General features: G+C 47.4%; 1 protein-coding gene across 1 annotated transcript; it reads left to right on the top strand.

Annotated features, from left to right (window-relative positions):
* Nucleotides 1–4,098: 4,098 nt before the first annotated feature.
* Nucleotides 4,099–16,197, top strand: Nr1i2 (nuclear receptor subfamily 1 group I member 2). The gene is made up of 8 exons (XM_051149899.1): nucleotides 4,099–4,331; nucleotides 11,060–11,193; nucleotides 11,458–11,645; nucleotides 12,397–12,671; nucleotides 13,993–14,135; nucleotides 14,270–14,386; nucleotides 14,628–14,733; nucleotides 15,876–16,197. The coding sequence occupies exons 1-8, from the start codon at nucleotides 4,144–4,146 to the stop codon at nucleotides 16,018–16,020; spliced, it is 1,296 nt and encodes a 431-aa protein (XP_051005856.1). The 5' UTR covers nucleotides 4,099–4,143; the 3' UTR covers nucleotides 16,021–16,197.
* Nucleotides 16,198–16,482: the final 285 nt, after the last annotated feature.

The raw sequence follows: 16,482 nt of genomic DNA, 5'->3' as shown, positions 1-16,482 counted from the left end.
CAGCCCTCCCGTCTCATGCCTGAGAATATAAATTGTCCTACTCCCATCCCTGACTACAACCAAATCTGGGGTACCAGAATCAATGTCTATAGATAGTTTTTATTGTATGGGGCATAAGTGTATGTCATATATGTGCATAGCCCTATTTAACCACAGCATTATATTATATAATTCCTAGTACCATTTATTTAAAATTTCTTTTTTATTAGTAATAAATAATGTTTAGTGATAATTTTTTATTCTACTGACAAAATTTGCCCATCTCTAGGTTGTATTTATACATACATCTATAGAACAAAACTCAGAAATCAGGCATTCCCCTACAGCCATTCCTAAAATGAATCTGTTTCAATGTTTCTTTGTTTCTTTCTTGGGTTTTGTTTGTTTGTTTGTTTGTTTGTTTGTTTGTTTTTAGAGACAGGGTTTCTCTGTGTAGCCCTTGTTGTTCTGAACCTCACTCTGTAGACCAGGCTGGCCTCAAACTCAGAGATGCTCCTGCCTCTGCCTCCTGGGTGCTGGGATTAAAGGTGTGTGCCTCCACCTCCAGAATAAAATTAATCCTCACATTTTAAATTTTCCTAGCCAAAAACAAAAACAAAAAAACCAAACAAACAACAACAACAACAAAAAAAAAAAACCTAGAAACTCTCTGGGCATTTAAGAGAAACAATCTAAAGCCAGGTGTGGCAGCACTGGCACACACCTTTAATCCTAGCACTCAGGAGGTAGAGACAGGTGGATCTCTGTGAGTCTGGGCTACAGAGTGAGTTCCAGGACTACACAAAGAAATCCTTTAAAAAAAAAAATCTAGCCTATTTAACCATCCTCTAAGTACATGATATTAGGTCTCTCTTTTGTAAATCCTAGACCAAGATTTTTTTTTCCCCCTCAGAATTAACATTTGAAAGCAGCAAACAGAAACCACCACACATCCTACCTATAAGGTCAAAATTCACATTTCAATTATTTTAGTTATGACTGAGATAAAGTGTGGTGTAGCCAGCCTTTCTTCAGTCTACAGTCTACAGTTACAGTCTACAGAAAATGTTAGAGGCAAAACACTCATGATAATTCCTACATGTTAATTAGTCCAAATACACACACACACACACACACACACACACACACACACACACACTTTAAATTATGCACACTTTAAATTACTGTTGGTCAGTAAATTAAAAATTTTAACACATTTTTTTCATTCTTTGAGAATTTAATACTGATATACAAAGTCTTTTTCATTGTCTTTCCCTTCCCTTTACCCTCAATCCCTCTCAAACTCTCTCACCTTATATTGTCCCCCTTTCAATGACATGTCCTCTTTTTAATTTTTAAATAACCCAATGAGTCCAATTAGTGCTACTGTTACTAGCGTTGAGGGCTATAACCTGTGCCTTATGTCAGGCTCAGGCACCCCAAAAATGGAAAGCAGAAAAGGATTTGTTCCCCGTGGTCATATCAGGAGGAGAAACAAAGACCCAGTGAATTCCTCAAGTCCATCTTTTCGGCCCTGAAGTGAGATCAGAGTTTAAACAGAGGACGAAGGCTGTGCAGATCTGCGCTGTGGCCCACCAGTGACCCACCATCATCTGCATTTCAGTATCAGCCCATAAAGTGGTCTGACACGTCGTTAGACCCGTGTAAAATCTCTTTCAGGAGACAAGCCAGTCCTCCTGGTCATCTTTGTTGCTGTACCCCACCTGCTCAAGCTGCAGTTTTTCCTTCTCCCAGCATGAGATTCTTGGGAAAGTCTCATTTTGGGGGGTCCATTGTTACAGTAGTCTGACAGATTGAGAAACACTAGCATCTCTTCAGAACACTTCATTTCTGCCAAGCCCATTACACTGCCAGTACGCATGTGCATAGGTGTGGGGGTGTCCACACCCTATGGTATGGACTTTGGCTGGACCACTGGAGGCCACACCTCTGAATAAAACTATTTATCCTTCAGCAGCCATCAACTATCAGTAGCTCCTCAATAATAATAATAATAATAATAATAATAATAATAATAATAATAATAATAATAATAAGTTTGCTATACAGCTATCTTCAGGAACTCTAGAGTAATGTTTGTTCCATACTGCTTCAAACACAAAATGATATAAAAATGATTATATCAATATAACAATGTACTTTTATTTTATTTTTATTTTTATTTTTATTTTTTAACAATGTACTTTTAAATAAACCAGTCAGATAAATTCTCCAGAGACAGTACAAAGTATCTTCCAACTCACCGTGCTGTGGCAGTGAGGGAGAATTTCTTAGCTCTTAATGAGCTTACTACAGGAAGCCTGGGTGCCAGATGATTAAGTCACCCAAGCCACCTTAAACCAGTGGCTTCCTGTTGTCTCCTGTCTTAAAAGAATAAAGGAACTTGGATAGCAGTGAGAAGAGCAAGAATAGATTTATTAAGAAAAAACGAGATAGAACTCTTGAGACAGGAAGGGTTCCCAAGGGTGCAGCATATTGCTGACCTGCCCCGTGGTGTTTTAAGAGTCTTATGATGGGGCTGGAGAGATGGCTCAGTGGTTAAGAGCACTGTCTGCTCTTCCAGAGGTCCACATGATGGCTCACAACCATCTATAAAGTGATCTGATGCCCTCTTCTGGTATTCAGGTGGACATGCAGGTAGAGCACTCATATACATAAAAAGAAAGAAATCTTGTTTTTTTGTTTTGTTTTGTTTTTTAAAGAGTCTTTGTAATGCAATTTTTTGCGGGGGGGTTGGGGGGGATAGGAGTGGGGTTTTAGGACAGGGTTTCTCTGTGTAGCAGTCCTGGCTGTCATGGGCTGTTTATAGACCAGGCTGGCCTTGAAGACACAGATAACCTGCCTCTGCCTCCTCTGCTGGGATTAAGGGCCACCATGCCTGGCAAGATTGGTGAATTTTTGAGTCCACTATGGGCTGAGGCAGGAAGTGGCCCACACTCTCCTTTGCAGGCACTCTTGGCTATCTAGAGATGGGATTGTGCTCTGCTTATCCAATCAGGGGAGCGGTCCCTCCTCATGGTCACTTCATCCACTTGCTCTCCCAGATCTCATTTTGTTTTTTGTTTTTTGTTTTTTCCAGACAATCCATTGAGTCACTTTCTGTGTGACTAGCTCACAATTTACCACAGGACCTGCCCTTACTTCCTGCGGAGAGCTACTGTCCATCTCAAGCACAGATGTACTCAACACCCCGGTTTCTCTGTGCCTTGAGTTGGTTGACAGAACCCCAGTGGCTGAAAAGAAACCCCGGAAGGCCAACACACTTAACCTTCCCTGTCATATGGCAGATGCCTAACTAATTTTTTTTTAAATTCCAAATAGACAAAATTTGCCATACAAATGCTGTAAATGGTGCATGCAGCTCCTTAAACAACAAACAGCTCAAGAACCTCCAGGACAAATGGAGTGCAAAATCCAACATACTGATCACAGGGAACTGATCAAGGATTAACAGTTCTTGAGAGTTGAAATCAGAGTCCAGCCATTTATTTCCCTGGCTGTAAAAGTGAGGCAGCTGATAACTTGCAGGAGTGGGAAAATTTTAAAAAGAAGCAGAAGGTCCCAGGAATGAGATGGTCCTTGCACTGTAATTCTGACTCTACTCTCATTGTCTGTCTGATATCCAGTTGAAAACCTTATTGGGGGGGCAGGGGGAGGGTGTAGCCTTTTTGTCTGTCTGTGGAATCCTGCGCTACTCCACACCTAAAAGGCCAGCATCTTCCCAAGATCTCCCCAGCCCCAGAAATAACATTGGATTTTGTCTTTCCCGTGAGTTGTTCCCTTTTCCAGCCTTTGATCAACACATAACCCCCTCGACCCATTCAGTGTCTCCATAGTCCAATCCAGACAGCCTTTTCTCTTTTCATCCTCTCATAATAACCATCTCTTTCCCATAGTCTGGCTTAAGTGTTCTGCTTAGGTCCCCTACTGTGCATAAAAAGGTAGTGCTTACATCTTTCTTAACAATTCAAATAGTCACCTGCACTTTTCCTGTGAGACGCCAGTTCTCATGACGGTCCTGCCCCAAACCCAAATGTGAGTCTTGCTCAAAAGGAAGAGTGTTCCCAGAGTCTCCCTGGACAGACCTTTCATTCCCTGTGTCTTTTCGCTTCTAGCCCAAGACACACAGATGCAACCCTGGGGATGAGACCTGGAGATAGCTGGAGCCATGTTGGCCTTGTTCAGAGTGAAGAAGCAGATTCTGTCTCCGACAAGCCCATCAACAGAGATGAGGAAGATGGAGGGCTTCAAATCTGCCGCGTATGTGGGGACAAGGCCAATGGCTATCACTTCAATGTCATGACGTGTGAAGGATGCAAGGGCTTCTTCAGGTACGAGCACCCACCAATCTTCACACACTTGCCAGTGTTGGCACGCTAGGTGATCCCTAACTTGGGTTTCCACATTAACTTGCTGGGCAATGTCGCAAGGCCTCGGGTTGATCTGATGTCTGGGGTCATCGTATGGGCTAATGGCCCGCCCAAAGCCCATCCTCCTAGATACTCCAAGAGAGCCATATATATGTCAGAAGACTCCTCCTCATCAAGCCTTCCTTCATCTACTACCCAGGAAAGGCTCATTTCCATTAAGATAACACTTTGTTCCTCTGTGTGTTCTTGAGCAAAATAAAAGGTTAGTAAAAAAAAAAAAAAAGAAAGAAATAAATAAAACAAAAAATTGTAAAAGGGAAGTGTTCAAATTACTCTTGCCAGGGTAGTTGCTAAGGAAAAGATGACATAAATAAAAACTAAGATAATTTCATCTAGAAACAGGTTTTTTTTTAAAGACCAAAAATATTGAAAGCAAAAACATCCTCATTCGAAATAGAAAAATAATCCTACTTCACAGCACATTACGTCTGGACAAAAGGCTCACCATCATCGCAGGCACAGAGAGGTCAGTGGCAGTCCCATAGAGCCACCTTCAGCACTGGGGCTCAGCTCCACGGTGGGAGGGAAGGCAGGCAGCAGTGCGTGAAGAAGAAAGAGCTGCAGCTCATCTTCAGGAATGGAGAAGCTTTGCAGTTCTCACCTCAAGGCTACCCTTGGGGCATCCGTATATTCCCAAGGCAGCTGCTGTTGTATAACTTTTTCCAGGGAGGCATCCAACAAACATCTGTTCGCTACAGTCAGGCCAGCAGGAAATGATCTTATAGTTAGGCCATCAGCAATACACCAGGAAATGATCCTACCCAAGTCTATCTTGGTGAACCTTGTATTATTTCTGAGTCCATGGGAGACTTGGGCAGCTGTATCCCTGAGAAGCACCCCTCAGGCAATGGTAAGGATGCATATAAACAGCACTGTTGCTATTTCTCTGCCTTTGAGAGTACCTTACGAGGCTCACAACTTCTAACTTTGTCTCGAGCCTGCCTCCTCTACCCAGGTGCGGATGTTACAATCCCGAGGAACCAATTAACGCCACACTCTACCCTCTACCCTCCCTTCAGCTCTTAGATTCTTTCCCACCCCTCCTCTGCAAAGTCCCCTGCGCCTTGGAAATGGATAACACGTATGTCTGGCTACTTTCTTCCGTTGGCAGATAAGCATTGGGCCAGGAGGCAATAGCAATACTTATTGGTAATTTGGCTGGTTCTGAACTTCTGAAGTAACTTGCCACTTGTTACACAACAGGTTGTAACAACTGTGGTTGACAGCGGTGATCTGTGGGGACAGACACGCTTAGGCAGTACCCCGCTTTGCTTCTGTTGCTGTGATAGAACACCACGTCTGAAAGCAACCCGAGTAGGGCAAGGGTTATTTGGCTTCCATGTCTAGATCACAGTTCACTGTGAAGGGACATCAGGGCAGGGATGTAAAGGTGTGAAGTAAGAGCGAAGCTGAGGCCATGGAGGACTACGACTTGCTGGCTTGTGTCCCCCAGTTTACCCAGAACCACTTGTCCAGGGGTGGCACTGTCCACCATGGGCTGGGCCCTTCCAGATTAACCATTAAACAAGAGAACGCTCCACAGACTTGCCTATGGGCCAATATGATAGAAATATTTTCTCAGTTAAGGGTCTCTCTTCCTAGATAACTCTAGATCATGTTAAACCGACAAAGCAAAAATCACAAAAACAACTAACCAGTGCAAGAATAAAATTGGCAAGCATGTAATACTTGTTTAACAAAACAGTCGCAGCTACCCCCAAATGGAACTTATATCTTCTCTCCCATGAGATGTTTTCCCCCCTGGATTACAGTACCGAACATGGATTCCCTCCTATGGAGGTGGCCACAAATCCAATAGAAAAGTTATTGGTTGTATCCATAGCAGTTGGGCCCCTACTGCACTAGCAGGTCTAGCTTGCTTTCCGTGCTCGTAGTGTAGCACACGGGGGGGGGGGGGGGGTCTTAAGTGAGGAGGACTACCAGCAACAGCAGCTCTCCTCCAGGACCCTGCATAAAGCTTTCCAACACTGTGCAAGCCAGCTGACGAGAAGGAGCTTTCAGCTCAGTCCCAGCCTGATTTCCCCACATCTATAACTAAAGCGTGAAGTGTATTCCAATAGAAATTTCCCATATAGTTCTACCATGCAAGACTGCAACAGTCTATGGCATCTGGGGCCTCCCTAGTCAAGCGAGCATAAGGAGGTAACCTCTGGCACTGAGATTTTCATTCAGTGCTTGTATGGCCCCTGGGAATATCCTTTTAAGTGCACGCATGCACGTGCACGCACGCGCACACACACGCAGGCATAAGTCCCAGTGAATCTGGTTGCCTTTAGTCCAGTTCTTTTATATAATTTATTATGAAATAAATACCCCTGTCAATTCCTTTGGGAAAGCCACCACATACCTAACACAGAACTTTATGAATGACCCCAGAGAGCGGCTTCACCCATTGTTTATTTGCATGGAGAGGCTTGGAAGAGGCCTGTGGCTGTTGTCCACACAGGTGAGAGCGTATTTAATAAGCATAGGCCCTGTACAGTCTATCTGCCAACCGCATATGAGGTAGGTTGAATTACAATCTTGCATCTTCATAGCATCCATCTGTCGGTGGTGCAATTGGGAACCAAGTCCTACATGTTTGGGCAACGAAGCAGAAAATCAGAACATCTCATGAGAATACAGTGACTTTATCTATTTCTCAAACTTTGCTATCTCGGGCCGGACTGTATATGAATCTAATGAGGAATCTCTCCTGGGACCTGGGGCAGGTGGCCTGTGTTTAGCTTAGGCAATCTGCTTCCTGCTTTGTGAGAGGATTCAATCAGCTGTGGGTAGGCTAGTGGAAAACTATGAGGGGCTTGCCTCTTGTTGAATGCTATTTTACATTTGCTTCCACATCTGTTTGCCCTCACTGTGGCCAAACCAACAACTCTGAGGCCTCTGTTTCCCAGCGAGCCATCTGTAAAGTCAGGTCTCTGCACACAGCAGAGATTGTCACCGGCCTAGTCTCCATGTTACCCATGTTGCTCCTAACCCAGTCACTGGCTCCTCCTGCCTTCTTCTCTCCCCAGCCACAGCGTGTCAGTATTTATTTATATTGTGGCAGCCTCCCACTCCTGTTTGTTTTTCCTGCTTGTGAAGCCACCTGTGTATCGGGCATTTACACGAGCAGGTGTCACCCCCTCCAGCACTTTATGTGGCTTGGACGTTGGTTTAGTCTGTGGCTCAAAAACAAAAACAAAACAAACAAACAAACAAACAAAAACCACTGGTCCCACTGCAGGCACCACAGCATGGGTGACAGAGGAGACACCACATCACACTGCTGGAAACACTCAAGCCACCTTTGCCGAGTGTGATTCTGGGCCATCCAAAAGGCCTTCGGTCCAAAACCTGATTGTATGAGATGCTGTCACTGTTGCCCCAGCAGAAGTGGTGATGGATCCTAGTCCTACGCATCACACACAGCTAGCAATTGCTGTTCTAGTGCAGTCCGATGAGATTCTGACCCTGTCCACTGTGGGATTAACACCACATTGCGACTGCTTGTTTGGGTTGTTTTTGTCATGCCCTCCATCCCTCCAAGTTGCTGGCGACTTCTAACACACACAGGGGTCCTGAGGGTTTGTGAGACACCGCCATGTAGCCTGTCCTACAAGGATCTTACTTACCCTGCTCAAAAAGACCTCTTTCTGAACCAATGCATATGGCACGCCCCTCTTATCAAGTTATACGAAGGATGGGCAACTTGGTTAGCACAGAGTCCAAGCATTCACCAAGACCCCAGAAGCCCCAAGGACACCTGTAGCCATTTTTACTCTTACAGGCATAGGTTGTTGTAGAATTTTTCTCAGTAATACCATCATCACAGACATCTTACCTGGCCATATGTTCCTAAGAATTTTGTGCCTGTATTAATTGATTTCCTAGCCTCATTAAAACAAAACAAACTTGTGTACTTTTCAGATGCTTCGCTAACTCTTTCACTTACTCAGCAGAGACTAGCATCATATCATCTGTGTACTGAAACCTATACAGACAGCGTACACAAGCAAGGGCCACTGTTCCATGACAGTGAGGCTGTGGAGGAAATCTTGGAGGGGTGTTTTAAAAGCCCACTGACTTCGTGGGAATGCGAATAGATCTTGGGATGCAGCAGCTAAAAGGATAGGGAAGAAAGTGCTAGCAAGGCATAATGGGTCCCGAATAATGACATGGAGACATTTTATTTATCTATGAAATCTTATAACTTAACTAACCCACTCATATTAATCTGCCATGTGGCTCGTTAACCGCTCCTCAGTCTGGTGGCACCTCTTTCTTTTCTTTCTTTTTTTCTTGTTTGCTTGCTTGTTTGTTTTTGTTTTTTGTTTTGTTTTATTTTGTTTTTGAGACAGGCAGGGTTTCCCTGTGTAGCCTTGGCTGTCGTGGACTCACTTTGTAGACCATGCTGGCCTCAAACTCACAGTGATCCACCTGCCTCTGCCTTCGAGTGCTGGGATTAAAGGCGTGCGCCACCACACCAGGCTTTGGCACCTGTTTCTTCTCCGCCTCTGGCTAATAAATCCCTCACCTCAGATCCTTTCCCAGCATTCCTATCTCTGCCCGGAAGTTCCACCTGTCCTCTCCTGCCTCAGCTATTGGCTAAGCTCTTTATTAGACCAGTCAGAAGGTGCCTCAGGCAGGTGAGGAAGGACAGAGACACACCTTCTCACAATGTTCAAAGATGATCCCAACAGCAAGCTCTGGAGAGGACCCCATCGCTTGTATCAGCTGTTCTGTCAAGAAGAGCAGTCTTGGGTGCAGTGGATGCCGGGGGAAGAGCATGGCTTTTTAGCTCTTCATAATCCAATCTTTCTCCACCAATCACCTGGCTTCTTCACAGTCTACGCTGGGCTGCCGAAAAGGCATTGGTCAGGAATAATAATATCTGCCTTTTCCACTTCCTTGATGGAATCAATACTGTTATAAACCCACAGCCTCCGGGAGGTGACTTTATAGGTTCCCATCTTGCCCAACCAAGGGAGACATGCATACAGTAAACTCTCCAGGGTGGAGGGAGGACAATGACGCAGCCCTAGGACCAGCTTAGTCTTTTTGACCCACATCACCACATCTCTGTACCCACCCACTGCTGCACACTGTCCCAGTGCTTTGGGGTGCTACCATGAAATAAGATTCACTCAGCTGTAGATTCCAATAAAACCCAATGCTTTACACATGAGTAGGGAACCAAGGCTTCATGGTGCCTGTGGTTTCCATCTTTGGGCTACCTTTGCACCCTATCAGAGGAGCATCCTCTGAAGCTCCAATTCCGTATCTCCCTCCTTCACCGCAAGGGCTACACTGCAGGTGCCGTCTATGCTGGTTTATCCTCCACTCCGTTCGCCCATTCAGACTTAAAAAGCTTCCTGAGACAAGCATGGCTTTACATCATCCCCTACCCCTTAAAAACTTAGGCTTGACACAAATACTTCCATGCTTGCTTTCAAGTGACCAGGACATGTCCCTTCGTTTTTCCTTTATTTCACCTGCTCACTAATGTGTTAGCGCCTCAAGAATCTGATTTCCAGGACAGTCTAAGTTGATCAGATCTGCCAAAGCCTCTTCTACCCCATAGAGATCATGTCCTAACCAAGTCCTGAGTGTCATGGTTCCCTGTGGTGGGCTGATACTAAGGCCTCTTAGTGCTGAGTCATGGTGTGTTACAGTATTTTGTATCTTTTCAGCCTACAAAGCAAATAACTGACACAGGAAGACTGAAACGGACTTTAAAGCTGCCAGCACTTCGCCAGGCAGAGTCTAAACTGATTCTAATCTACCCATAAACTAAGCAAACTACTGTAAACCTTATAACATACATATATTCCAAGCACTTGTCACTATGACCCCTGGGCCAGTCCTCGTCAAGTCCCCACCGTCCTCCTCCAACAGTTAAAAAAAAAAAAAACCCTCCCTTTCTTCTCTAACCCTCAAACTTTTCTCCTCTCCTCCAGGAAGTCCCACCTTTCACTTCCTGTCCTTCTGCCCAGCTGATTGGCTAAACAGTGCTTTATTGATGGTTGATACATCCACTCAGCATTCCTCCACAATGGTGTTTCCCTCTTCCTCTGTATTAAAGGCTGAACTGAAGAAGGTCTTCTGTCATTCGTATCTTGCTTCCCGCTACTTGGAGTCTAGTTCTCTCTATGGGTGTGAGGGAGGATGCGGGGATGCTTACGGAGAGGCCTGGGAGTCTGCAGTTGTTTTAGGAAGAGACTCTGGGCTATAGATGCCCATGAAAAGCAAAGTCTCAGCTGGGTGTGGTGGCGCACATCTTTAATCCCAGCACTTGGGAGGCAGAGGCTGGTGGATCGCTGTGAGTTCAAGGCCAGCCTGGTGTACATAGTGAGTCCAGGACAGCCAAGGCTACACAGAGAAACTCTGTCTCAAAAAAAAAAAAAAAAAAAAAAAAAAAAAAAAAGTAGAAACATCGCAGAAGTCTCCCTTTCTGATTCCTGGTCTTTGGTGTAGTGTACAAACCTATACCTGTCCCATAAGATCCTTAATGTGCCCTACCTGTTGCCGCCAGGGCCTGGAGAGACAAGGTGTGTGTGGCCTGTAGTGCCTGGCCCAGGAGCTGAGTGCCCCTCCTAGACTATCTGATGTTCTTTCTTGTCCTACAGAAGGGCCATGAAACGTAATGTCCGGCTGAGGTGCCCCTTCCGCAAGGGGACCTGTGAGATCACCCGGAAGACACGGCGGCAGTGCCAGGCCTGTCGTTTGCGCAAGTGCCTGGAGAGTGGCATGAAGAAAGAGAGTGAGTGGCCGCGGGGCAATTGCCTGAGCCACATGCACATGTGAACCTGTGGCCCTTTAACGATACAGACACCAGTTCTCAGCTACTGGAAATGCGGGAGATGCCAGTCTGGGCTGCGCCCTCTCTTTCTTCTCAACTGTCCACAGTCCCTACATGACTTCCTTTGTCCCCATTCATAACTGTAGTCCCGGTGATGTTCGGAGGTTGGGGGCGGGGATGACCCTGCTGGGGCACAAGCTCTGAGCCTGCTTTGTTAACACACAGTGATCATGTCCGATGCTGCTGTGGAGCAGAGGCGGGCCTTGATCAAGAGGAAGAAGAAAGAAAAGACCGAGGTGCCCACGCCTGGAGGGCAGGGGCTGACTGAAGAACAGCAGGCGCTGATCCAGGAGTTGATGGAGGCTCAGATGAAAACCTTTGACACCACTTTCTCCCACTTCAAGGATTTCCGGGTAGGGGGCTTAGAGCTGAGCTACCAGGTACGTGGCTATGCCCATAGCCACGCTCAAAGCCCAAGTCACATTCCCAGGATCTCTCACCCTGAGGTCTTAGGGTCTGAGGCATCAGGATTCCGTAAGAACTTGGCAAGAAATGAAAACTCTCAAATATCCTGCTCCCGACCCCACACTCTGAGGTGGGAAAACTTTTGGTGATTCCCAGCCAATTAGGGCTGGAGACTCTCTCTATCTGGAGTAGGTAGGAACTGGATTAAGCTTAAGTAGAGGCAGTCATGCTGCCCACACTGAGATGTGAGGACCAGAAAGGGGTATGGACTTCCTGTTGGCTACCTCTGTCTTTGCTCCCAGTGTCACTGCCCCCCCCAACTCCCCCAAGAATGGTCACAAATAACTCTGGTGACTAGACTTGCAAAGAAGAATGGTCTAACCATCAGTGTGTGTATTTTCACCTACAGCTTCCAAACCCTTCTGTCTCCTGGGCCCAACAGAGAGATGTGCTTAGGGTACACTAGGCAAGGAGGCCACCCTCACCCTTCGTACTGACCAGGCAGGGATATGACAATTCACAGAGCATCACCTTGTGGGGAGACAGCCCAAGAAACATAGTCTATGTGTCAATGGGCATACACAAGTGTGCACGCCTGTGTTCGTGACCGAAGCTGGTCACCTGGAGCCCTTGTGGGGCCATGTCTATGACAACACATCATCATCTCTCCTCTCTTGACCTCCCCGCTCTCTGTCCCAGCTGCCTGCAGTGTTTAACAGTGGCTGTGAGCTTCCAGACTTCCTGCAGGCCTCACTGTTGGAAGACTCTGCCGCGTGGAGTAGAGTCATGAAAGACAGGGTTCCAATGAAGATCTCCATGCAGCTGCGGGGAGAGGACGGCAGCGTGTGGAACTACCAGGCCCCATGCAAGAGCGACGGGAAGGAAATCATACCTCTGCTGCCACATCTAGCCGACGTGTCCACCTACATGTTCAAAGGCGTCATCAACTTCGCTAAGGTCATATCCTACTTCAGGTAGGTCTTGAGGGCGAGGGCGGAGCGAGCGGATGTAGAAAGGAAAAAGGAAATGACTCAAAGTTACAAAGAATCTGCACTAAACCCCTAATGCACTTGGGAGAAACTGCTGCCAAAAGACCCTATGTTGTCTCTGGCCCCCCCGGGGATCATCACTACTGGAGAATGAGGTCCCCCCCACCCAATATGGTTCATTCATTGGCTTTGTTGCTGTGGGCAGGTCAGCCTACCCACGTTGGAATGGGAGCTGATCCTATCAACCTTGTAGGGCTGATGTGTGAAATGATAGAATATTCGGAGAACACCGGCACGTGCTGGGCATCAGACCTTCCTATTTCTCCCATAACGATAGAAACCCTGAGTGGGAAATGTCAGAGTAAAAATTAAGCTGGAAGGAAAAAAAAAAAAAAAAAAAAGAAAGGAAGTCCACAGGGAGAAGAAGAGAACAGATGTGTGGGTATCCAGCTGTCCGCCGTCAAGCAGGCCACGAGGAGGGTGGATGGTCCTGAAATCGAACAGACCATGTCTCCCCAGAGTGGGGCATGTAGGCGACAGCCGTGCCAAACGGTGTCAGCGAGGGAACCGGGAAGCTGCTGGTGTGGTGGGGTGTAGTCTGCAGTGCTAGGGGTGTTTGAGTCTTCCACCTTGTCTTGCCCTGCGTGGTCAGTAGGGGTGGGGGTGGGGGTGTGGTGGTGGAGGTTGGGGTGGCTCACACACACAGAACAAGCACACTGTCAGGCAGAGAACAGATACAGGAATGGAACACGAGGCTTCCACCACTGGACAGAAACAGTTGGGCACACGTATGCATTCGCTTTAACAACGCGTGGTAGCAGGTGCTCCAGTGCAAGGTGTGATGTTGCAGGACCCTGCTCTCTAGACACACTCCTGGGAAGGGAAGACACTACTTGACCCTGAAAACTCATCAGAATTTACTTAAAGGGCGCATCATTCCAGATAGATGAACGGGCCAATGTTAATGAGGCTAACAAGGAAAAGCCAAAACGTTCAGTGTCGGTCAGGGCCTGTGTAGGGTGTTGGAAGAGATGGGCCAGGTGGTTAAGAGGCCTGGACACAAAGCAAAAGAACACAGAGAGAGCCCCTGGAGGTGGCAGGAGAGAAGACCTCGGTGGGCCAACTAACCCAAGGGCCTGGGTTATGAGGGAGATTGGAGGTGACCTGGAAGGAACCGCACCCTCATAAGGAGGCCACTCCGTCTTTTCTTTTTCTCCTCCAACTTTTGGAGTATGAGCTGGGGACTGGTGCCAGCCTGTGGACAGTCTACCTAGGAGCTGTCATCACCTCCTGTCCTTGCTGCCAGGGACCTGCCTATTGAGGACCAGATCTCCCTGCTGAAGGGGGCCACTTTTGAGATGTGCATCCTGAGGTTCAACACGATGTTCGACACAGAAACTGGAACCTGGGAGTGCGGTCGGCTGGCGTACTGCTTTGAAGACCCCGATGGTGCCCAAGAGATGCCTGGCAGAGGGAGGGAGGGGAGATGGGGCGATGGAGCGAAAGAGCTTGGTGAGGGACGCCTGGGTCCTTGGGTCAGGTTCTTGAGGTTGCTGGCTGCTTAACCCTATACTTACCCACAGGCGGCTTCCAGAAACTTCTGTTGGATCCATTGATGAAATTCCACTGCATGCTGAAGAAGCTGCAGCTGCATAAGGAGGAGTACGTGTTGATGCAAGCCATCTCTCTCTTCTCCCCAGGTGATGGCTTCTTCCCTCAGCTGCTGGGGACCTCCAGTGGTCTGCAGGCGGCCTTCTCTGTCCTTCCCAGGGAAGGCCTCAGGCATCAGCCTTGCTTTCCACTGTGCAGGCGGGCAGACTGCAGAGTCTGGTATTTCCCTTTGTTTGGTGAGGTGGCTGGCTAGCCATTCCTTTGTCCAGGGCTGAACTGAGCTTTCCTCTGGCTCTGCCTGGCACCACAATGCCTCCCCTTCCCTCTCAGATCGTCCCGGTGTGATACAGCGCAATGTGGTGGACCAGCTGCAGGAGCGATTTGCGCTCACCCTAAAGGCCTACATCGAGTATAGTCGGCCATATCCTGCCCACAGGTGAGGACGAGCTGGGAGAGGCAGATATGAGGAGGCCCTTTTTGTCCGCTTACTTTTGGCCTGATCTCCAAGCCCCTGCCGTGCCTGCGACAGCTTCTGATGACCAAGGCTCTGGGACTGTTTTGTGATCTTCACTAAGACTTCCTACCTAAGTTGAAGGATACTTGTCCATATGGGGCTTTGCACATTTCTGTCATCAAGGTGTCAGAAGACCCCGACTCTACTGTCTCTTCTATAGAGCCTTCTAGCAAAGGCCGGTAGCAGCTACGATGATGGTAAAAACAGTGATACCAGTCATAATGACAGTACATCTATAATAGCCACTGTTGGTTGAGAAGTGTCAGCTCTGGGGCCAAGAAATTTATATATATATATATATATATATATATATATATATATTTTTTTTTTTTTTTTTTTACACACACACACACACACACACACACACACACACACACACACACTCCCTTGAGGTGGGTACCAACACCATTCTGCAAGGGAGCCAAGGCAATGCCACAGGATTCCACAGAGTGGAGAGGCAGCTAGAGGATTGATTGTCAAAGCTCAAAATTGTCACCCACAAAAACCTGCTTGGGGACTGGCACTAGTAAGAGCTCCCATGCCTTCACCAGTCCTGAGGTCCCCATGTCCTAATGTCCAGTCTCATGCCTACAAGGACGAGGACAGCAACAAATGTGATTACAACAAGCCTAAAAGCTCTGACGAACACAGCCAGTTTGGGGTATTACAGTGTGGGGCTTGAAGCTCCAATCTTCACTTGGAGCTCTTTTGGTCAGCATCCAGGGATGCTGGGGTGGTTACATATTTATTTGCTTACTTCCTGTGAGGAGGCTTGGGATGCTAGCTCACTTATATCATGGGGAAACCAAGGTAAGTGTGTGTTCAGATGTTTGATGCAGAGAGAGGGGAAAGAGGGGAGAGAGAGGGAGAGGGAGAGACACAGGGTGGAGGAAGGAGGTAGATTATAACTTTTGCCTTAAGCACCAGCAGGATGTTCTGCCTTCTCGTGCACAGGCTGAAGACGTTCTGAGCTTCAGCTTGCGCGCTTCCAGAACGAGGGTCAGCCTGGCAGGATGGGGAGAGGGAGGGGCAGCCTGAAGACTAACTTCTCTGGCTGCCTGCAGGTTCCTGTTCCTCAAGATCATGGCTGTTCTCACTGAGCTGCGCAGCATCAACGCCCAGCAGACCCAGCAACTGCTGCGCATCCAAGACACACACCCCTTCGCCACCCCCCTCATGCAGGAGTTATTTAGCAGCACAGATGGCTGAGTGGCTGGCCCTGCATGGAGATGTCATGGAATGGCCAGAACCAGATACTCTGAATTGCCACTTCTAGGGCTAGACAGATGGGACACACTGATAGCCAAGGACACCCTATGACCGCAGCTGATTACCACTTCTCAGGAAAAGGACACCGGAGCCCCAAAGTGCAGCCCGTGGAAAGCGCCGCCATCTAAGGCAATCTCTGTGACTTGGAATAAACCCTCAAATCCCATTAAATCCTAAAGTGTTAGGTGGGAAAGGAGGCACCAGGTCAGGCTACATAACTGTGCACAGCTGTGCCCCACACATCCCCAACCATCCTCCTGAGCTGCTTGTGTGTTCCAGACTTGAGCTCACTGTTGGGTTCCTTTAGAGCCACTGCTGGATGCCAGAAGATTGTCATGACCTTGTCCTGGACATACCACTAAGGTTCCCCATGTGGCCAGACACATTGTTAACCACTAACAC

Source organism: Acomys russatus, chromosome 8 (assembly GCF_903995435.1).
Source record: "Acomys russatus chromosome 8, mAcoRus1.1, whole genome shotgun sequence".
Classification (NCBI taxonomy): Eukaryota; Metazoa; Chordata; class Mammalia; order Rodentia; family Muridae; genus Acomys; species Acomys russatus.
Note: the sequence above shows the minus strand (reverse complement) of the source record. Positions and strands in the feature narration are given on the sequence as shown.

Coding starts and splice junctions, on each gene's coding strand:
- Nr1i2 (XM_051149899.1), top strand. CDS start 4,144: ATGAGACCTGGAGATAGCTGGAGCCATGTTGGCCTTGTTCAGAGTGAA. Junction 11,194..11,457: donor GAGTGGCATGAAGAAAGAGA/GTGAGTGGCCGC, acceptor GTTAACACACAG/TGATCATGTCCGATGCTGCT. Junction 14,387..14,627: donor CATCTCTCTCTTCTCCCCAG/GTGATGGCTTCT, acceptor CTTCCCTCTCAG/ATCGTCCCGGTGTGATACAG.